The sequence below is a fragment of the Electrona antarctica genome (genome assembly GCF_951216825.1).
Source record: "Electrona antarctica genome assembly, chromosome: 3".
NCBI classification, from domain to species: Eukaryota; Metazoa; Chordata; class Actinopteri; order Myctophiformes; family Myctophidae; genus Electrona; species Electrona antarctica.
Window position 1 is genome coordinate 31,116,915 of NC_136808.1, and position 23,988 is coordinate 31,140,902.

Sequence of the window (23,988 nt, forward strand, 5' to 3'; positions counted from 1 at the left end):
CATGCCTGGGTTCACATTCTGGCAAGCAGTATTGATACTTTGATTGATAGTTTTACTTAAAAATGTGAGTAGGCTACTTTTTCCACTACTGATCATATCCCGCTGGAGTCTCAGAATTCGATAGAGGCAACCAACTTCGGTGTAGCGCTCCGCACCGGCGTCACGTGACAGCCATTGGTCTCTGGCAGCCAGTTGTTGTTTGACTGTCACTGCCACAGTGATGATAGAGAGACCGACCGATGTGATCATGATGATGCCGCTACTGCTTCTGTCGCTGCTTGGAGACCACATCCTCTAGACAGGTAAGACATTCACTCTGCCTTCTAGACGCGTCTCCTTTTAAAAGTGTATTGTCAGTGAAGTCTATTCGAGGGAAAAAAAAGTCCTACCTGGATTCGGCTACTGCTGCATGGGACAAAAGAAGGATGATGACGTACGAATGCCCCCCCTCGAGCTCGGTCTGTCTGTGTGCTTGTTTGCTGGATCTTGTAACTCATGTAAGATTAGAAGGAAGGACGAATATCATTTTTTTTGTATCTTAAAACATTAATTCAACATAATTGGTTTAGGATTTAGAAAGGATGATGTCGCAGAAGATTGGTTGCATTGCTGGGGCGCAGTCTGCTGATCTGCCATATCATCATCATTATGGGATCGACTAGAATCAATGGATTTATAGCGCACTATTGCAATTAGCTTGTTTTTATTTATTTTTTTGTCTTTATTTTTTTAGCTTAAGCTTAATTTTCCCTTTCTTATTTTTCGCAATTATAAGTAGGTTAAGGGTTGCCCCGTTGCTTTGTGTAAAGAATCTGACTGGGAGGAAAACAAACATCTCAAATAACAAGTCACACTACCATTACCTCTGCCCCCCGTAGACAACAGTGTAGTAGACTACTAGATGTATAGATTATCTTGGATTGCAGAATTATGTCAATGACAGACAAATCGTTTTGTTACATTTTCACTTATAACTGAATTTGATGATAATAATTGTTGTTTACTGGTATGGTTTCTAACATGCATTTGTTACTGTACTTTTTAGAGCCAGCTATTGCAAATACTTTGCAAAACCTGTATGGCTGAGTTGGTAGACTCCTGTATGCACTGAAAACAACACCACTTGTGTTTTGCCTAATCACTTTGGAGTGCACCAAGGGCTCCATCTTGCGCCACCCCTTACCCCTTATCCCTTATCCCTAAACTTATTTGCCATTTTTACTATTTTAAAACATTTAAAAATAGTTCAACTAGCCAATCTACATCGACACGTTGTAAGCTTGTAGATCGGCTATTTGGACTATTTTAAAATGTTTGCTCCTGGCTTAGAACATCTGATAATGGACATTTATAACAAGAGATAGCAAGGCAAGATTGATTAGCAGCCAGTCTGTGTCACTCTAATGACTCCTGTATGAAGTCCTGTGTGGCTGAGGTCAAGGATTACTTCTAATGTGTGTTTCCTCTGCTAAACTTTGTTGTTCAGCCTACTACAGACACAGTAGCCTTAGAGACCACAGGCGTTTTGTTTTGATTGACTTTACAGACAGTAACCATGGACGTGCGTGCGTGTGAACACACACATTCAACCTTACTGCATGTTCGGACTAACGGGACTTCGGATCTATGGGCAGTTCCCAGAAAACCAACACGCATGCACTATAGGTCACCCCAGCCGTTCAATCACAGTGTACAATATGTTAATGTTACAACATGCCACAGTTCTACTAGAGAAACTGTCCCTGGGTGAAGTAGGTCTGAGTTGGAGTATACTTAGGTGTGAGAATTCTGAGAAAGTCCCTCTGGGCAAACTGAGCGATGGGGATTTATACCTGTTTTCAACATCTGGTCAGACGATTCAACACAGCAGATGGTGTGGTGGCAATGGTGGATGGAATGAATGACTAATCACTTGTGCACTGAACACACACACACACATACACACAGACACACAGATGTGTCACACTCTCGTAGCCTCGTACACAATGCACATTAATGCCAGGGGTCTTTGCCCCCTTTGATACAATCATGATGTTCTTGTACTGTACATTTTTTAACATTCCACACCACACATCTACGACTACCACACATAATGATACAGTCTGCTTTTCCTTTATTTAATCTCTCTATCGCTGCTTTCCCAGGGATAGGACATTCATTTGGAAATCATCTTTTTTTTTAACTGAACTTTATCCACTCAAGACCTAGAACAAAATATTCATGCTTTCATATCTTCCCGACTCGACTACTGTAATGGACTCTACTTCCCTCACCGCGTCATCTATTCACCAATATTACAGTTAATACAGAACACAGCCGCCAGGATTCTTACAAACACTAACCGCAGATCACACATCACACCGGTACTCGCTGCACTTCATTGGTTACCTGTCAAATCCAGAATCAACTTCAAAATTATTTTAACCACATATAAGGCATTACACGGGCTGGCCCCTCTCTACATCTCAGACCTTCTGCTTCCAAAAACTAATTCAAGATCACTCCGGTCCTTCAGATAAGGGCCTTTTGAAAATTCCGGCGACTAAACTGGTAACTAAGGGCGACCGGGCATTTGCAGTAGTTGCTCCAACACTGTGGAATGCCCTCCCCCTTTCTATAAAGAAGGCAGAGTCTGACATTTTCAAGAAGTTGCTGAAAACGTATTTATTTCGATTGCACTTTGATGTTCCCTCTACCGTACTGTACTCTCTGTACTGTATTGTCACACCCAAAATCTGTGTGTGTGTGTGTGTGTGTGTGTGTGTGTGTGTGTGTGTGTGTGTGTGTGTGTGTGTGTGTGTGTGTGTGTGTGTGTGTGTGTGTGTGTGTGTGTGTGTGTGTGTGTGTGTGTGTGTGTGTGTGTGTGTGTGTGTGTGTGTGTGTGTCTGTGTCTGTCTGTCTTAAAGGGAATTTTAGAATGCCAACTACAGTGCCAAATATATGCATTATTGTGTATTTATCTTCCTTCCATTAAGTCTCTTTGCTCACCAATGTGCTCAGTCTAATTCATGCAGCTGTCAATCTAACAGCTGACTTGACTCCTCCATGCTGTCAGCAAAGGTATACTTATTTGTGTGTCACCCTTATCTTTAGCGCAGATCCTTATATGAACATCTTGTATAGCATCTCTGTTAAGACAAGACTATAAGGACTGTCTGAGAATAGGGTTGAGGAGGCTTGCGCCCGGAGGGGCTGCTGGAACAGGCACGGAGGCCTGTTCCTCACTCTCTGTATATTGTTTCTCTGCTGAATCTTCTTAATAAATTCTCAATACTTCACCCTGAAGAACTTTGTCATTCCTTCATCTTTGGACGATTATTTAATCGACAACACTGTCTGTCTGTCTGTCTGTCTGTCTGTCTGTCTGTCTGTCTGTCTGTCTGTCTGTCTGTCTGTCTGTCTGTCTGTCTGTCTGTCTGTCTGTCTGTCTGTCTGTCTGTCTGTCTGTCTGTCTGTCTGTCTGTCTGTCTGTCTGTCTGTCTGTCTGTCTGTCTGTCTGTCTGTCTGTCTGTCTGTCTGTCTGTCTGTGTGTGTGTGTGTGTGTGTGCGCGCGCGCAACAGTGACACTTGGTGGTGAAAACCAACGCTATTTTCGTGCTCGGACGGACCCAGCCAGCCAGGGACACACATAGCTCCGCAATGGAACTGAAAAGGAAGAAGAAAATGTTTAAATATGTTGTGAAAGCATTAAGAGTCATCCCAACAATATCATCAGGATATTTAGTAAAAAACAAGAATGACTCAGTCATAACTGCCAGGCTCTTGTAGCGCAGCCAATCATGAAAGTGTCCATTACGATCATCTTTACGGTCGTCAGTAGTGATGCCATCCTTGGTCTTGGTGTTATTTTTTTGTGGAATCCCCATAGGCAAATCTTAGATTGCGTCATAAGAACTGTGTTCCAGAAATAAACAGACCACTTTGACTTTCTTTGGCTGATTAAAGATACTTGTCATTTTCTTGTGCCCATATATAGTTAGTTACTGTAACTGAAAGTATTTAAATTACACAAAACAACTTAATAATAAGTAATGTACACATTATGCATCACTTAAAATGAATTTTTCATCTGTCAGCATGTCGTCCCAAACATTGTGTATAGTATCTGGACCAGATACCATACCCAATGAGGGTGTATGGTACTGGTACACAATGAGGGCCAATTTGGATGGAGGGCCAGTGGGCCACACACAAAAGAATGCTCACCCAGATAGTAATTTGACAAGCATATACAGTATGTCTCAGAGTTTGTAATTGTGCTTGGTAAGTGTAATTGTGCTTGGTAATTTCATGAGAGATTAGAGCTATCATGTAGCTAAACAATTCAGTGGATCTTTTACATTCTTGAAAATTCACTGAGTTCTCTTTTAAACTGTCCCAGTTTCTTTCTGTATTTTTGAGAACTGTGAGTAAATTCAATAGTATGTATTTCTTCTACTATATTTCTTTTCACATAGATTGGGCCACATTGGGCCATACAAAACGTTTTGAGAATCTGTTCTAGACCTTGTTACACCAGAACCTAGTGTAACCTGGGTTCTTCTTTCTCATCTTCTTGTCCTCCCCCTTACACTACTATCCCTCCTGTATAGGCCCTTTCCCATCTCTCTCTGCCCTGGCTGGACCTCACGCTGCATGACATCACTCTACACACCACTCTCTGTCATATTAGAGTTAGATTATGAATGTCACATCTCAAATCACAGTAGCATTAAAACCTGGGGCGGAGGAGGCATGATTTTGTCTAGGGAATGGGCTGGGCTGCACAAGCTGTCTTTTCTACTGCTGTCACTGTAAATCTACTCTCTCTTTAACTCCTTTCCCTCTCTTTATTGCTTTTGTTGTCTCCAAAGGGCAGGTTGCTTGTTCCAGAGCTTGTCAGATCAGAGCCTGTGGTATTGTCCACAGTCAGCCCTGCTGACTCATCGTGTTTGGGCTACGGCCAGCAGCAGACAGGCCCCTGCTGAGGCGACGGCACCATGGAGGGCCACGGGGACACCAAGAAGCTGAACAGTAGCTCGGACAGTTTATCCCCTCCGCCAGACCAGCCGAAGGAGAGCATGCAACTGAAGAAGGAGATCTCTCTCCTCAACGGCGTCAGCCTGATCGTTGGGAACATGATCGGCTCTGGGATCTTCGTGTCCCCTAAAGGCGTGCTCTTCTACAGCGCCTCCTACGGTCTGTCGCTGGTCATCTGGGTCATCGGCGGGCTGTTCTCTGTGGTCGGGGCGCTGTGCTACGCCGAGCTGGGCACCACCATCACCAAGTCAGGGGCCTCCTACGCCTACATTCTGGAGTCGTTTGGCGGATTCATAGCTTTCATCCGTCTCTGGACATCGTTGCTGATCATTGAGCCCACTAGCCAGGCTGTCATAGCCATCACCTTTGCCAACTACCTGGTGCAACCCCTCTTCCCTACCTGTGAGCCACCGTACGTGGCATCTCGGTTTATCGCCGCAGCGTGTATATGTGAGTAGTACACACAGTCTTTGTTCCTGTGAATGGAGTTGTGTGCGTGTGTGTGCGTCTTTTACACTAGAAAATGTAAAGATGTTATAAACAATTGAACTTGAAGAGAGGAGAAGCAAGCACTCAGTTGAGTAGTTCACAGTATAAGAATATCGGTTGCACGGTTCTGGTAAGAATAGTCTATAGAAAGGAATACTCGTAAGTGAGTGCTGGTATTCCTTTCTATAAACAATTTAAACCATGGGAATCAAGATAAAAGTGTAATCATACACTTCTATACACTGTACATAATTATTTCAGTCATATTTCCAAAAACAATGTAGCCAGTCAGATCACATCAGTCAGTCTTTCTGAGATCAAATTCAGCTTGTTGCTGAAGTTGCCCTTTATCATTGACCATTTGGGATGAGATGGCTGCTTTTAGCAATTATGTCACATGTGTCCAGTGTAGTTAAAATGTGTGATAGAGTTTTATCTATGTCTTTGCTCATGTCACTTGATATTCTGTTTTGTCCTATTCTGTAAAACAAATACCCCCCTCCCCTCCCCCAATGAAAATTAGCCAACTCAATCAGAACCAGAATCAATCTTTATTGTCACATCACATTACAAGTAAGGTGGGTGGAAAAACTTGGTTGTGCAGGCTCATCATTGCAGTTAAAAAGGACAGAGAGAAGAGAGGAGCATAAGGTTCTTAGACAAGAACTTAGTTAGTCTAATTGCTGATAAGTAAAAACTGTTCAAGAGTCTGGTAGTACTGCTCCCAATGCTCCTGTAACGCTTGCCTGGCTGTGGGTACGGCAGCGGGTTGAACAGGCTGTGGCTAGGGTGGTGAATGTCCATAATGATACTTCCAGCCTTAGCCACGCAACGTCTCATGTATTTCCTGGAGGGGGGAAGTTTCCCTCCCACATTTATGTGCATTTGTCCCCATCAAATTAAAATAGTACATGAAGGATGAAGCTGTTTGCTCACTTGAATGTACAGTACGCTATCTGACTGTATGCCTACATTCTATGCTATCAGCAGGTAATGTAGGTTAATCTGAAACTCAAAACTGGAGTTGAGGTTTATCTCAATTGAACTTTGTTTTGTGTGCTTAAAATCCATATTGTGTTGCATACTTCTACTGTGATGGTCTATATATCAGCTGTTTGTAACGCAGTTACTGTACCACGCCCTCTCGTGACCTCTCCTATGTTTGATAAGTTTCACCATAGGCTGTCACAATTATTACATAATTGTCTAATCACAATTATTTGAGATAATCACAATTAGCAAAATTGTCATAATCGTTTCCATGTTGAAAAATGTTCATACATTTTCCAAAAATAGCAGAAATAGCTGAGCTTGTATATCTTCTTAATGACTCTCTAAGGCGACAAGTATACTGATGTAGTTGGTTTGAGTTGGGGGAAGTTGTGTATGTCCTTTATTGTTTGTTTTGTGTTATTGTATTGTTCTTGTTGTATGTTGCGCCTTGAGGACCGACCCCCTTGAAAACGTGTTGATGCAACTCAAGGGACTATCCTCTAGTGAAATTCTTCAAAAATAAAAAAGAATTGTGACAGCTCTAAAGTCATTTGATTACATTGTTCTACCCCCTCCTACTCTGTTTTCCCTTCCTGTCTCTGTGGCCCTGTCCTTTTTCTCTGCTAGGCCTGCTCACGTTCATCAACGCTGCATATGTGAAGTGGGGCACTCGGGTGCAGGACGTCTTCACCTATGCCAAGGTGGCAGCTCTCATTGTCATCATCGTTACTGGCGTCGCCAAGCTCTGCCAAGGTGAGTGGCACCATCACACGGAATTGCTTGTTACCATATGTCTTTATGTTTTACCTCCGTACTGTCATACTATGATATCATATTATGATCTAATCAAAATCATTATTTATTTATTTAATTTATTTGTAATTATTTGTAATTAAGTCTTTACTGAGACAGAGTTTAGAAATGTGAGAAGAAGATGGGATGTAAGGTGGGATATAATCCTAGGATGCCTTGGGATAGGTCCCCTGGCATGTGGTTAGTGCATTAACGAGCTATTCCACCAGGCACCCTGTTGTAGATACGGTTCGTAAATCAGCCCAATATACTGTAAGTGTATGTCCATTGTCCAGATACAGAATATTGGCAAATGTGTATTTTCTTGCCCGTTTCAGGGTGTACACTGAGGGTCCGTCGTTTGGTTTGCTGTTTTTATTTCACTGTTGTTACTTGTTATTGCTGCTGTAGCTGTTCAGAAAACTCAACCAGTCGGCTTTGAAAATAATAGACTTTTGCACATGCCTGCTTCGTATCCAGGTTACACGGCCAACTTTGAGTCATCCTTCCAGGGGTCGTCCACAGACCCAGGGAACATTGCGCTGGCACTCTACTCAGCCCTCTTCTCATACTCTGGCTGGGACACCCTCAACTTTGTCACAGAGGAGATCAAAAACCCAGAGAGGTAATCACAAGTTAGTTCTTTCTCAAAGATCAACAATAACAATGCACAAAGTTCAAATTTGAAAGGCCAACAAGAGAAGGATTCAGTCTTTGACATATTAGTTGGCTGGCAGAATACCTACAGTATTTACCTATAGGTATTCTACCTATGAACAATAGCTGGTTTTCCTGGGAGTTTTAGACTTCCAAATATGATTTATATTTACAAAAAAAATAAAAATACATAGACATCATTTTATATATTGTTTATGTGCTGAAAGTGTGATTCTGAGACCTGAGCACAGAAGTATTATAGAAATAGATGCTCTACCAAATTACAACATTGCTTTAACCTGGCTACTAATTAGACTTGATACTCTTCTGTGTACTGTATGTATGTAGGAACCTGCCTCTGGCTATTGCCATCTCCATGCCCATAGTCACCATCATTTACATTTTGACCAATGTGGCCTACTACGCTGTTCTGGACATGAGTGCTATCCTGGCCAGTGATGCTGTGGCTGTGGTGAGTACACTGTCTTGTGTGTGTGTGTGTGTGGGGGGGGGGGGGTGGGGGGGGGGGGGGGTGGTTACAGAATAAACACAGCAGAAAGTGTGTCTGTGTGCACAGTCTGCACACGCATGTTTGCTGAAGCTCTATCCTTCTGCGTTTCAGACATTTGCAGACCATACTCTGGGAGTGATGAGTTGGACCATCCCCATCGCTGTGGCTTTGTCCTGCTATGGAGGTCTCAACGCCTCCATTATAGCTGCGTCTAGGTAAGACACTCCCAGTGACTAGCTACATTATAGAGCATTCAAACAGAAGTACCTTTAGTGGAGTTTGCCCTTCTTATGTATGTGAGGTTTTCCCTCATTTGACAGTCTTGAAAGTGCATTCTTGTCCTCTGCAACACTCTTGAAGTGGTTGAGTGATAATAAACATCGATAATGAACAGACTTTTATGATTGCACACACACGGTTGTTGATCATTAGAATAAGCAGTAGGTTATACAGTATACTGTATATTCTCTCTTTTTTTAGGGTTTGTGTGAACACAAACATTGGCAGATGATTGGCTGATCACCCCATAGCGATGATTTGATTGGCTGAGCAAAGTATATATTGAGGATATATATTGAGGATAAAAGTGAGGGCAGTAAAGTGAAGACGCCAAAAGTGATTGGCCGGAATGACATGTGATGGTTTGATTGGCTGAGCACGGAATGTCATCTATGATGGTGTATGATGATAAGAGTGCCCCTCACTCACTCACACGAGTGAGTGTTTTTTGTATATATTTTTGGGCCTTTATTGATAATATACAGTAGAGTGAGACAGAAAACAGGGATAGCGTGACGTGGAGTGATACGCAGCAAAGGTCGTCCGGCTTCTTTATTTATTCATAAGGCCAGATAAGAGCAAACCAATGCAACTCCTTGCAACATGCAACTCCTTGCAACCGTTATCCCCAATGGCAGTTGCAAGGAGCTTTGTTGTTTTTTAAAGAATTACAAACAGAATGTTAAAATATCTGTTTACATTGCTGTGTGTCCCGTAGGTTGTTCTTTGTTGGCTCTCGTGAGGGCCACCTGCCAGATGCTCTGTCCATGATCCATGTAACACGGTTCACTCCGGTCCCAGCCCTGCTCTTCAATGTGAGTACACAGCTAAGTAACATCCTTTATATTGTATTTGGACAGTGGGGGGGCAATTTCATCATCCCTCCTCCCTCTTCATGTGTACTATACAAGTGTTAGGTTAAGTTAAATGCATAACGTTCCTCAGAACAGAAGTTCTACATTTTGAGCAAGGCACAAACAACCTCAAATAAATTGAATAAATGTATGTTCTCTCGACAATTCAGAAATATATTATTGTTACTACAGGTAATATCACTGTATGGAACATAGATCTAAAGGACTACAACATCTGCATACATTGGCAGAATGTATGGAATAACATTCCACTAACATCTCGTAATTATAACAATCAACTAACCCATTACAAATTGATTCTAAGATTTTATTCAACACCCAGGAAAAATTTAAATACTACAAAGCCCTCTATGCTCACTATGTCCGCAAAAAGGCTAGTACTCATGACCATGAGTACTAGCCTTTTGGGCAAAGGTAGCATTATTCCTGTCTGATATACTCGAGACAAACATACCGTTTACCACACATTCTGTTACTAAATGACGATTCATCTCTAAGCCTAACACTTCACAAGAAGAGATGCTATTTTCCGGTTTAACAGCTGCAAAAAAGATGCTGGTAATGAGATAACCTTAGTATCCACCGTTGGAAGTTATCCTTCTATGACGTCTTGAGTTTGGAGGCTTCTAGTGCTCGAGCATAGGGAGCATGGACAGATTCCATCCAAGCCCTACTTACAGCGGCACAGAAGATTAAATCAGCACTCCGTTAGGCCGAATACTTGTACTCCTGTAAACAAAGTCTGATCCATCCATGTTTGTCTGTTTCAACATCATTGTCACATTTTGTTTTGGTTTCCATCTTATTTGTTTTGCTAGAAAAAGAAACATGTATTATGTTATACGTATACACCATTGTTGTTTCCCTCACCTGTAATGTCTGTGCTAACCCGGGGTTCTTAAAAAATATATATATATATTCTTTATTTTAACTTGAATGTTTCTTCATAACTCATGCGATTGATCAGTAAAATAAAACAATGTTATGCTTATGGTCTCTGTCAGGTGGAAACTTCATAGAGTATGGTTATCCCACAGTAATCCTATACTCATCCCATAGTACTTTTCGCATATTTAACAACTTTCTGCATGTTGACATAAAAACCTTGCATATTTCATAGCAAAACCAAAGATTTTAGCCTGTGTTTTTCTGGAGGGTCTACTCTACATAGTCATCCCCAAAACTGTTACTTTTCAGGATTCAAATTTAAAAAAGGACTTGTAGATCTGCTACTTTTGATGCTTTTGTGTGACACTGTATTATGATAAAGTAGTAGGGCATTCATTATAGAATATGGAGTGACGTTTCTGCGACAACAATATGATGACAATGATGTTTGTGGTGACGATGGTCAGTTGTCTCCCTCTAGTGGTGGCCATCATACACTGTCTTCTCAGTGGCATGTGTCTGTTGTATAATTACGGTATGTCTCCAGCCATCCAATGTCAATGTGAGGCTCAATATTACCTCCTTGTTTCCCAGTGTGTCATGTCGTTGATCTACCTGACCGTGGAAGATGTATTCCAGCTCATTAACTACTACAGCTTCAGCTACTGGTTCTTCATGGGCTTGTCCATCGCCGGTCAGATCTACCTCCGCCGAAAGGAGCCTGACAGACCCAGACCACTTAAGGTAGGATCGAAAGGAACAAACTGAAGAATTACAATTTAGCAGGCATTTAGCAGACGCTCTTAATCCAGTATGGTTGGATCAGACTTTGAAGATATGGGGGTGCCATACCTTTTGATGTTAGGCCAACATCAGTGTTTTGTACTCTGTGACACCTTTTCCACTGGTTGGTTCCCATTTTCCCAATGGGAACCGGTTCAGTTCTTTACTTCTTTTTGGTTCTTAGTCCATGAGCCAGCTGAGCTCCAAAAGTTGATTATGAATTGAGTGGGCAAAACCATACCTATATTAGATTGTTATCACCATGAAACGTCCCCAGTTGATTACTTGCATGATTTATTGTATTACAAATTTTAAATGTGTAAATATGCAAATGAGGCATTATATAGGAAGATATGCAAAAATAGAAAATATGAAAAGGCTACTACTGTGGAAGGGTTATCATATATTCATTTACTTTAACTGCTTGGACAATGAACTGAAAAAGTGTAGCTCAATTAATACATTTAAAAGAATGTATAAATCTAAAATAATAAGTATAGAACATTATTATAACCTAGTATATCTATTAATCATATCTTAATCTATTAGTACACAATTACTATGATGATAAAGTATTGTTATAACTATATATATTTTTTCTTCTTACGTGCGACTCTGGATTCTGTGTGATCAAATCTGTCTTCTCCTGTCGTGCCCCCCCTTGTTTGTAGTTATATATAACAATTCTCAAAGTCTGCTTGACGTCTAAAGGATAGGCACAATAAGCCATTGGCTTCAGCCTAAACCTTTTTGGTCTCTACAAAAAATGTAAAAAAGAAAATATGATGAAATGAATACATGTAATGTTCATTCTATGACCAAAATAAAACTAAACTGAAACTTATCCTATAAACAATTGAATGTATACTTTTACCCACTCAATTCATAATTAACATTCCAATTTTGGAGCTCTGGCTCATGGACTAGGAACCAAAACAATCTTAACTGGTTCCCAATGGGAACCAACCGGTGGAAAAGGGGTCTGTGTGGGCAGTACCCGAGAGCCAATGAATTGATTAATTAATACCAGAACTGACATAATACTGACCATGACTGATGTGATACTGACCATAATTCTAACATGATACTGCCATGAAACTGACCATGATACTGACATATACTGATATATATACTATGGCTACGTAATGTTATTATTACATTATGCAGAACTCTATAATTATGTTATGCACACCATTTTATTACATTTATGACCGGCGATGGGCTTGTGTTTATTGTTGGTCTTTTTTATCATGTTTTCATGATCATGTTTTATTTTATTGGCGCTTCCGAGCGTAGGTTTTTCACATGTTTGTACCTAAACAGTGCATCTAATGCTGCATTCACATGGAGAGGTAAACGGCAAAAGCTGCTGGACGGCACGGAACGGTAGAAAGATTAAATATTTTAACATTGATGCCGTCTGCCGTTACCGTCGCCGGTTCTAGCTGCCGGGCTGCCGTGCCGTCCTGTTCCGTTTACCGCCCTGCTCCCGTCCACTAAAATGACTTCCGCTTGCCTGATTCCATGTGAATGCAGCATAAGACTTTACTGTTTAGACTTTATTGTCACTTAGATTCTAAGTGAATATGAATTATTACATGAGCCTAACATGTATTTACGGTACAGAATTGAAGGCACAGAACGCTAAAGATTGTAATGCCTCTTTGTCTGTCTCGTTACAGTTTAGCTTGTTGTTTCCAGTGGTGTTCTGTATGTGCGCCCTTTTCCTGGTGGCAGTGCCTCTCTACTGTGACACCGTCAACTCTCTGATTGGCATCGCCATCGCCCTATCAGGGGTGCCCGTCTACTTCCTGGGCATCCATCTGCCTGAGTCCAAACGTCCGCCCATCGTCACAAAGCTACTGCGTGAGTTTACAGTGACACGGTGCCAACACTCTCATTGCTGCTTTTTTGACAGCCAGTAATGTACACAACAAGCACACATTAAAAACCTGTTCTTCTCTTGCACACAGCTTAGTTAAATGCCATTCATTTTGTTTTTTTCATGATGAAATACATAGACCAAAAACCTAAATTCTGTGACATGAACTTGTGTCTCATCTCTCTTCTCCCTTTGCCTCTTGTTCCAGACTGTATCACTCACTACACTCAGCATACCTGCTTCTGCGTGCTCACAGAGATGGACAAAAGCGAATAGCCATGCTCACATTTCAGACTCTGAAATGGACATTAACCAAGAACCTTCTTCAACCTGACAGCAGACAATGCCCTGGGGACCATATAAGACATGTTAACCTATGTTAATGTGATGAGGAGGAAAGGTTTTATCAATGTTATGTGCTGTACATTATGCTGAATTGATGTGACAAGTTCACAATGTACAGTATGTCTATGGGAGAAGTGGTGGGGGGCGGGTGTGGTTGGACGGCGATACTGTACGAATGCATGCTTACACTCCACAAAGACAAAATTACAACAAAGTGCCAATTTCCTACACTTCTCCTACTAGTTTTATTTTGTATTAAATTAGTTCTCATGATCAAGGGGAAATGCACTCATGACATCAAAAAGAGAACTAGAAATACTCAATATTGAGGAAGGTACAAAGAGCCTCATATACGTATATACTGACAGAATATGGTTTTCTTATTTCAAATGATTGTTTTTAAGTACGTATATGTACGTATATGTTTTTCTACAGTTTCAGAACTACCGAGAAAGCCATTGTAAACTACAAGGGTCAGCCATCTATTACCCCAAGGGTGTATCTATGAGTTGACAAGGTCCGGGACTAAACTCACTAAACTTGAAATGTAATTTTTAATTACATTTCACTCTTACACTGCCTCTGCCGAAATGTCTTCAGATGTTTCGGTCTTCATCACAATTGTTGTAAACTCACTCAGATTCAGTCAGCTGCTAGTTGAAGTCACTATCCAATATTTCTTCTGGAGTAATCCAGAGGATGACTCCACCTAAATTCATAACTCTGGTTATGAGTCAGAAAATGACTTGTTTTTTGTTTTAATTTAGTTAGGAGCCTGCCGTTTCAGTTTAATTAGTTTCAGGACGTAAGTCATTTACAGTTTCACTCGATGTCCTGCATAAATTACATTTTAAAATAGGTGATAACCGATTCCGTCCACATGTCCTGCCAACTTGTCTATTCTGTAATCTGTCAGTGCTCCTGCCTTGTTTTCAAATTGGCACAGTCAACTCTGGTACTGCAGGAACCCAGTGTTGCACTGAGCAGGTGAGATGACTGAATGAAACATTTCTTCTAATGCTTTCTGGCAGAGCTTACATGGCCACTGGTGTGTTGCTGCTTCTCCCTGTTGAGAGTAGTACTGTACATATTGAGGACTAGGGACTTAAAGGACAACTTTGTTTTGTTTTTTCAACCAAGGTTCATGTTTTAGGTTGTTATTTGAGAAAGTAAAAAAATCAGTGTTCATTTTTTTTTTTTGCTGCTTTCTTACGTTTTAAAGATTTTAGCTATTTTTGACGGGGCGGGGGCATTCAAACAAGTCGCTAAATATGTATTTTTACATATTACATTACATCTGGCCACAGAAGTTGTTTTCTGTGTGTCTGAACGAACGAGTACTAGGGGGCTGTCTATTAGGACTATAGTAAATAAAAGAAATCAACGTAAAATTTAACAAAAAAAGATATACCCGCCCTGTCAAATCGCTAAAACTAAAGAAAGCAGCAAATTTAAAAAAAATAACACTGATCTTTTACTTTCTCTAACAACCTAAAACATGAACCGTGGTTGAAAAGAACCAAAGTTTTCCTAAATCTCTGAAAATGAAATTTGTCTGATAAAATGTCTGAGTAGCCACCTATACGCAGATACTCATGAGTGATCTTCACATGGGGATATCATTCTCCAACTGCATATCCTCTGGCTATTTGTTAGTTCCAGCACTGTTGTGTAATTGTAATACCAATAACAGATTTCACCTTGCTTTTGTCTACACAGAATACTTTCAGATGAAGCATTGTAAATGACTGGTGAAGATTCTAGACTAGTTCCTCATCTGAGTGAACAGGGGAACAAAACATTTGATTGTTTGGTTTTGGGCCACCAGCCGAGTGTATTGCTGCCTTGGTATTTCACTTTGAAATCCACTTTGCCTTGAGCTCCAGAATGTCTGACGTGTTGTAACCTAGAAGTCTATAAAATGTAGCAATGTCCTAATTATGCAATTATCAGTTCAATCTGTTGAACTTTATTCAGGTATTAACTTTTGCCAATGCATGGTGTAAAATAATTTAATTCTTCAATTATTACTTTTTCTAAATGTGGTTCCAGCTGTAGTGTGCACTGCTGTGAAACTTGCTCATCTATGAATACAAAGAATCTATTTTATATTTGTTAATGCATAGTGTATCTGAGATCCACTGTTTACTATACCTGACCTCACTGGCCCAACTCACAGAAGGCAGTGCATTGTACACCAAGTACTGAATATGGTTGGGCTCCAATACAACTGTGCAATATAACCGCAGTGTCTTTCATCATAAACCGCTGTACTCCTCCCAAAGCAAAGTTGTGTATGACTACTCTATCCATTTCACCTTTATGTACCGGTATAACACTGATAAACCTTTGAACTTTACAAGTTTCTTCCGCAACAGAAATGTTTTAGTTTCTCCATGCATCTTCCATCTCTGGGATTAAAGATGACCTATCTACTGTATGTTCTAATTTATTACAGAGTTTATCAATAAATACAAACATTTTGACAATACCGTTACATTTCCCACCTCATTAAATAATGTCACAGTTTGAGATGTTTTACATTTATTTTGAAAGCTTTTTTATACACATCTACATATTTACAAAAAAAAAGTAACTTCACAGGCATTCGTGAGAACAATCAGGAATGTTGAAACAAAAACACGCGCGCACACACACACACACACACACACACACGCCCACACAAGGAAAAAAACATCATGCACAAAATGCAAACACCCTAAAATGCAAACGCATTGACATGTCTCACAAACTTAAGTGTTAACTGCACAAAGCATACAAGGCATACCACGCTAATGTGCAAAATTTCTGACGCACATCCACTTTGGAACAAACACCCACACATATTCACTCCACCACAGTAAAAAAAAAAGCCAGGCCCTTCCAGAAATAACAATATTGTTGCCGTCAGTCAGAAACCTTGTATCTCCAAATTTCTTTTTTTCCTTTGCAAGAAGAATGCTCTAATTTGTCAAATGCAGCTCTACAAGCTCACAATGTGGCACTATTTAAAATGTGTCTTTATATTTTATAAACACTAGAGATTTGGGCCACGTAAGCTCAAAATGCATCGCAGTGCGGCACACTAATATCTTGTACATCTGATATTTTTGAATACAATTTAATATAATTGAAGTGAAAGTGGTCAAGTGTTTCGGGGTTTACTTGTTTTTACTAAATATTGAACCAATGAAAAGCATTAACAAGAGCTTGTGACTAAATAATAACATTGGAAACGATTATTTTCCCCCACATTTTATGAACAGTAACATACAAGGTTTCCACATGACGGCGACGATATCCTCCCTACAGCTACAGGTATATTGAACCAATTATTACAGTGTATGGCTCAGTCAGAAGCGCGGTCTGCGTCGTCGTCATCTTCCTCTTCCCCGTTGCGACTCAGCTCATGCACAACCTCCCTCTGATAGCACTCAAAGCTCCTCCTGCTGTAGGAGTGCTCCTGCTCGAAGTAACCTGCCACACAGGAGGCCAGAGCACTGTTCATTTCGTCAACTAAAACTCAACTACCTTTTTTTTTTTACTGACGAAAAATAAATAAAAGGAAATAAAAACGAAGCTATGATGTCTAAAACCAAGATTAATATATGCAAACTGTCACAAAACTGGACATACCACCGTAGCGCTCCTCTCTGTCACTGTCTCCGTCACTCTCATCTGGGTATTCGTTCCTCCAGTTGCCTTCCTCATTCTCATCATCCTCGTCCTCATACACCTCCTCTTCATGAACCACCTGGTCAGGAACCTGTGATAGAAAAGATACAAACTAAAACCTCGAGCTGAACCTGATATTGTTGCCATGTTCCATAAGTATAGCATCAAGCAATACACGCCTTAATGAAGTCTATAATAGGGCAGCTGGACATTTAATCAAAAATATATTGAAACAGATTTAGAACCAAAAACTTATTTAACTGAATAATCAAGCACTTTATGATTTGTCTTATATATCAACAAATTGACAGGAAAAAAAACTTTTTTATAATAAACTAAACCAAGTAGTCTGGTTAACCCTGCATAATACTTTGTTGTACAATGGTGGTGTGCACAAATCATGAAAATAGCCTACGGTATATCTACAAGCTCCCATCACGACGCTGTAGATCAGCTATTTTTGTATTGTTCATTACTTATAATACGTGCCAAAGTTTCAAATCTAATTTGAAGTCATATCGCCCAGCCCTAGTCTATGACCAGGCCCACATTGACCGATTCTGGGTGATCACTAACCGCCGTTTTCCATGTCTGCTCACTGCTTCACCCATCAATTTGTTCATTGATTTGCTCACTCCCCCATATACACACTCACTCACTCCAATTCTCAACGCCGTCACTCATTCATCTGTCTGTCCATCCATCATCCAGCCCATCCACACACCAGTTCTCCCTCGTCTGCGTAGGCCCTGACGGACAGGATGTCCTGGATCCAGCCGGGTGTGGCCGTTTCCTGATAGTAAAGGTCGTAGACGTATTCGTCCTCCTGCTCCCGGTGCTCCGCCCCTTGTTGCTCTGTGGACACACTCAGACGCTCTCTCAGCATCTTCACGTTGTTGCACAGGATCTCCTCTGGGTCTGAGGACAAGGTCTGTGGACACACCCAAATGACAGGGGAAGAGTTTTACTTTATATTGGATAGCAGATAGACAGGAAGCTGAAGGAAGTGCGTATGTGTGTCACCAACCAAGCGACTGCACCTTGTATGTCAGTGCTACAAGAGTATGGAAAGTGACACATCCAATTAACTCACCTTGCCAGGAGCTTTGTTCTGGTCCTCTTCATCCTCGTGTACAAGGTCAACCACTTGCACGTCCCCAAGTCCCCAGCATTTCTCCAGCTCTTTCCCATCCCGCTCCGTCTCATCTGCCCCCTCGGAGGAGTCTCCCCGGGGGTTCTGCCGCGCTGCTGAACTCGACAGCCCCGCACGGTGGCTGGAGAGGATTCGGTAGCGTTCTTCTCGCCGAGTGCTCCATTTGGCACTCCGTAGGTCCCCGAGGACCCGGTGGGAGCTTGCAGCAGAGGGACGCAGGGCATGGGCCACACGGGGCCGAGCCAGAGCCTCACGGACCTGTGTCTGAACCGGAGCATCCTGGAGATGAAAGATATGAAATGTCACAACATACGCAGTCTGAATGGAGCCCGATCATCAAAATACAACCCCAACCTTATGTATAATTATCCCTCAACTCATTCCCTGCCAAGGGTGACCTTTTAGGTTTGTATTGATTAAGTTAGATCTCGCTCTACACCACCATATAAGAAAAGCTCTCGATTGCTAGGCGATCAATAAACAGGAAATGACACACAAAAAAAAGTCTGCCTCCATCCGTTTTAATGTAACAGACTTTTTCAAATCCATTTATATAAAATCTTTATTTCAGACAAAAGTCCATAGCACATAAAATCAATATATTTAGCTTTTATTGCTGTATATAGGTACAAGGTATTTGTATTTTACTTGGGTATTTCCAATTTACAGTACCTTTACTTCTACTCCACTACATTTCAGAGGCAAATATTGTACTTTTACTCTATTTATTACATATAATAAATGCAATAAATTGCAGGGCCGATCAGTGACTTCGACGTGCTTCCAAACTCCAACACTATCACCTGCAGAGAATTTCTTGACAGAAAGTAGCTCATAACATGTCCACAGTGGATTTTTTTGAGTGGTGCAACCACTCCAAGGAACAGCAATGTCCGTGTTCACCTATGTGTTCACCTATGTGACTATGTCACTATGATCACGAGTACCAATGACTACCAAAAGTGGCACTGTTGTGCCAGAAACAGAGAGAGAGAGATAGTGCTGCACTGCTGCCTGCTAATAGGCCTATCTCACAGCATTTCCCCGCCCCCTTTTTACGCCCCCTTTTGGAGATAGTGGTGTTATTTTTTTTGGCGGTCCATAGGCTTCCATGTTAAAAGAGGTATTTTCACAAGCCACAAACTACCGTTTTGTAAAGGTAAGGTTTATTCTACTTATTTGAGTTGTTATACCATTGTGTTTTCTTCATATTATTATCGGTCTTTGACATTTTAACATTAGGAAATGTACTTTAATAGATTCTCCAGAGAAAAAAAAAAGTGTAAATGCCTAATGTTAAATGACACCACTATCTACCGGAAGTGGGCGTGGAAAGGGGGCTGTGAGATAGGCCTATGAGAGACAGAGAGATGGGGGGGGGAAGGGAAGGGAAGGGAAGGGGGGGGGGAGTTGCACCACTCAGTTCACACGGGTGTGATTTTTATGAAACAAACGCTTGGCAGATTGAAAGGATAATTCAAGCTTGCCCTACAGCTGCAATGTTGGTGAGTTTAACATTGTTTAATACAAGCAGATCGCAAAAGCAAATTGGATGAATAGGGAGTCAATGGAGGGTATTGCAACTGTAGATTCATCCCATTATAAAAAAATCTAGAGTTGCAAATTGCGGCTAGCTCTAGTCCGTGGCATTAGTACAGTGGTTCTCAACCAACTGTGGTCAGGGGACCACGACCACCAGTGGTCCTTGAGGGGGTTCCACTTCCAAGTGGTTCCCAGATGGTGTCCGTGGCTCAAATGCCAAATAAATAATGGGCCTCGATGAAAAGGGTTGAAAACCACAGCGTTAGCAGGAGCTACTAGGACACGCTGGCTGTGCAATGACGACGAGAGCTGAAGTGACATTCTGAATAGATGGCATGATAATGACGTCGTCCATTAGCTCTCAGCGGCTAACTGTGGCAGGAATGCTTCAGCATTTTCATTCGATTCATTTAATGAATTCAACATGCTACCTAAAACGAGTTAGCTTACCACGAAACAGATAGCGTCGACTGCGCGTTTGCGTACGCAATCATTTAGCCGTACATTTGGTAAATAAAACTTCATATCTGCTATGCTAGCTTTAGCTAACACCCAACAACACCAAGGAATCGTCAGTGCCGTCACAACAAAGCCTCGTCTAGTGGGAAATGATTCAGAGTCAGACCCACGGTGACACATGGGTCCTTTTCCTTGAACTGTGCTGTATGTTAACCCCTTGGAGGTTAAAGTTGTCTAATAAATCTTGAAGTTGAAAATGTAACAGTAGCATCGTTGTGCTTAGCGCTTTACACAACAGGATCCGAGGGTGTGTGACGTCACTAACTTATCCCCAGTGACTTCTTTGTAGGGGAGCTAATATAAATGGGCCTTCGTCTCTCACCTGTGTTGCCACCGTCGCCACCAGTGTGAACACGGAGTTCTCCACCTCGGCTTCATTGGGCTCCGGTATCGTCTCCGTCGGGCTCTGAGACGTTGTGCTCTCAGGACGGATACGCTTACATGCCAACAGCAACGCGTCGGCGGGGTCGGTCCCCCGCTTCCTTTTGACTCGAAGGATTGTGGTGTTTGGGTCCATGTTGCTGCCTCTCCGCCTCGCTGTGTGAGAGTGAGTTTCTGCCTGGCGTGTCAGAAGAACGGAGCGGAGCAGTGTCTTTTGCTTGCCGTAAAGTGGGGGGCACATGTCGCAATAATGGAAAAGGGGCGTGACCATCAGTGTTGCAAGGAATTTACATCATTTCCACATGTTAACTGCGTACAACTGCGTTGTAACTGTTTTGATTGATTGATTGATTGAAAAATGTATTTACAGTTTGCAGAATTACAGTACATTTCAAGCACAAACTCAATACAAAGGCTGTTAACTGTGAGTGGACGACCCAATTAAGCATTACACTTGTTTCCAATAGGGTCCACAATGTTCAATTCATCAAAAACATTTAGAGACGTACAAATAGACACTTCTATATAGACAAAGGACAGAACAGGAATTCATCATAAAGGAGGTAAAAAGGGAAAAGAAACATATACAGTGAGGGAAAAAAAGGGGTGGGCGGTGGGGGGGATTCACGTTCAGCTCCGTTCATTTGTTTGTTTTCCTTGGAGGAGCTGCGTTGGGTCCCCAAGTCGGCTCCGTGGCCGTACCTTGAGTTGGCTGTGTGGCCGTGACCATCTCTTGTGTTGTCCTTGTGTTGGGTCCCCAAGTCGGCTCAGTGGCCGTACCTTGAGTTGGCTGTGTGGCCGTGACCGTCTCTTGTGTTGTCCTTGCGTTGGGTCCCCAAGTCGGCTCAGTGGCCATGTTCTGATAAGTAACCTTAATGAAAAAAGGGTCAATATCACATGCATTTGTTTTGACAACAAATCAATGAATGAACAACAATTGGCATAGGTTTATCCTGCATCACATCCATATTATTGTTATGCTATAATAATAGCTATGATGAATTCCTGTTCTGTTCTTTGTCTATATAGAAGTGTCTATTTGTACGTCTCTAAATGTTTTGATGAATTGAACATGGTGGACCCTGTTGTAAACAAGTGTAATGCTTAATTGGGTCGTCCACTCAGTTAACAGCCTTTGTATTGAGTTTGTGCTTGAAATGTACTGTAATTCTGCAAACTGTTAATAAAATTTTCAATCAATCAATCAAGCTCGACAAATGCTGGTTATCTAGTTAGGACCCACTACAGTGGTGTTCGATACGAACTTAACCGGGATATGGAAACCTCCAATGAAAAGCTCTATAATTTGATTGGCCAGATATTCCATCCTATCCAACCGACTCAGGCCAAAGATATTAGAAGATATTCTGCCCCCTTAAGTCTCTGATTGTAATCCTTTTATACTTTGTTATATGCGTGTCATAATGACAATGCTATCCAATCGCATATGACGATGACACACGTGTATATCCCTATATGGGGTTTCCATATTAATCTGATGTCAGCATTGGATATTTCCATTATCTCCACATATGGGCTATAAATTATCCTCATATGTGGAGATCCAAGTGACGGCCTTTTATCCCCATATATGGAGATCCATTTGAGAGCCTTCGCAACAGCCACCCCCAGGTTTCCCATGGAAATCTGCATCATATTAAGAAGGCTTGGACAGTGTCGATGTCGATCCTTCTGGCCACCCCATTAGAAGAATATCTGACTCTACAAGCCACCCCGTCGGAAGAGTATGGCCATCCCTCCTTTATGATCTTCTGGATCAACACGGTCCATATATAAATTGTGTAAAATTAAACTTGAATGGGTTGGTAAGATATATCCTTTTTTTTAATCTTTCTCCTTTTTCTTTCTCTTTTCTTCTTTCTCTCCTTTTTTGTTGTTTATCTCAGTACATTTGCAATTAAGTGTCCATTGGCATCTCTTTGATACCCAGACAACATGGAAGTAGTGAGGGTCTTTCTTCGTTTCAGCCGCCCCAGTTATCCTATAACTTCTCATTCCATATCACATATGTTAATCGGTTAAGGCAGGAAGGCTAATTATTCTAGCCACTGGTCGTAAGTAGGTTCGGTCTCCAACCTTCACCTCTACTGTTCTGATTCGTTTATCAGCGCCGGGAATGGTCCTGGAGATCTTCCCAATAAGCCAAAGGGCTCGAGGTAACTGAGGATCCACAATCATCACTGGAACCCCAACCTGGACGGCCGCTGTCTCCTTCTGCCATTTCTGACATATTTGGAAATTAGGTAAGTAATACATCAGGAAGTGTTTCCAGAAGTGATCAGCTAGTAACTGACTATGTCTCCATCTTTTCCTTCCCAACATGTCTGACTCATCGTATTTAACTTGCGGTAGTGACGCATATACCTGTATATACCATATACCTGTCATAACAAGTTATGACTATGATGGGTTTTTTTTAAAATAAAAAAGTATGAGGCCATGGTTCTCAGCAAGAAACCGGTGAATTGTGCAGTCCAGGTAGGGAATGAGTTACCCATTACCCCAGGTGAAGGAGTTTAAAGGCGTAGTAAAATGAAAAATACGTTTTTCACACTTTTAGACCATATCCGTGGTAATTATATGGGCATACCTAACAATGGATGCCAAAACAAATGGGCAAATTCTCATTGTGTATTGTTATATCAAAAGTCCATAAAATCGAATTTGTATTACTTCCTGAAAACGAAAACGTACTGCGTGATGACGTGTCGAGGCCCACATCGATAAAAGCCAATAAAAATGAAGCTCACCCGTTTAATTCCCCATATGTGCGCATCCGTCCAGCACAGCTGCTACTGATTACAGAAATCCTGTTTTTATTCCCATTCAAGATAACATCCAGACAGTGTATTACTCGGTTTCAACTTAGAACAACAAAACCGTTATATGTGAAGGCACTTTAACACTCATGCTGCTTTAACACAAGCAGCATGAGCAGTCTAGAGAAACGAACGCATTTCGGCACGCAGGTCTTCCTCAGCGTTTCAAACAGCCGATTCGACTGGTATCACCCCATATAATCGGCGATGCAGCAAACTGAAAGAAAGAAAGACGAAACCATCTTGACCTTCTTGACCATTTTGACCATCGTAGACGTCTATGCGTCTATAGATGTCTATGCCTACAGACATCTATATATATATATATATGGTCAAGGTCAAGATGGTCAAGATGGTTTCTTCTT

The 23,988-nt window shown here is 41.4% G+C and overlaps 2 protein-coding genes across 2 annotated transcripts; one reads left to right on the forward strand and one right to left on the reverse strand.

Annotated features, from left to right (window-relative positions):
• Positions 1-166: 166 nt before the first annotated feature.
• slc7a6 (solute carrier family 7 member 6) lies at positions 167-16,186 on the forward strand. Its single transcript, XM_079497985.1, has 10 exons — positions 167-302; positions 4,854-5,469; positions 7,129-7,254; positions 7,774-7,918; positions 8,299-8,422; positions 8,573-8,676; positions 9,459-9,555; positions 11,098-11,247; positions 12,969-13,152; positions 13,377-16,186. The coding sequence occupies exons 2-10, from the start codon at positions 4,980-4,982 to the stop codon at positions 13,442-13,444; spliced, it is 1,488 nt and encodes a 495-aa protein (XP_079354111.1). The 5' UTR covers positions 167-302; positions 4,854-4,979; the 3' UTR covers positions 13,445-16,186.
• Positions 16,041-21,029, reverse strand: slc7a6os (solute carrier family 7 member 6 opposite strand). Its single transcript, XM_079497987.1, has 5 exons — positions 20,725-21,029; positions 18,282-18,620; positions 17,913-18,119; positions 17,150-17,279; positions 16,041-16,990 (listed from the first exon to the last, which is right to left on the reverse strand). Exons 1-5 carry the CDS (start codon positions 21,022-21,024, stop codon positions 16,863-16,865), a joined length of 1,104 nt encoding a protein of 367 aa, XP_079354113.1. The 5' UTR covers positions 21,025-21,029; the 3' UTR covers positions 16,041-16,862.
• Positions 21,030-23,988: the final 2,959 nt, after the last annotated feature.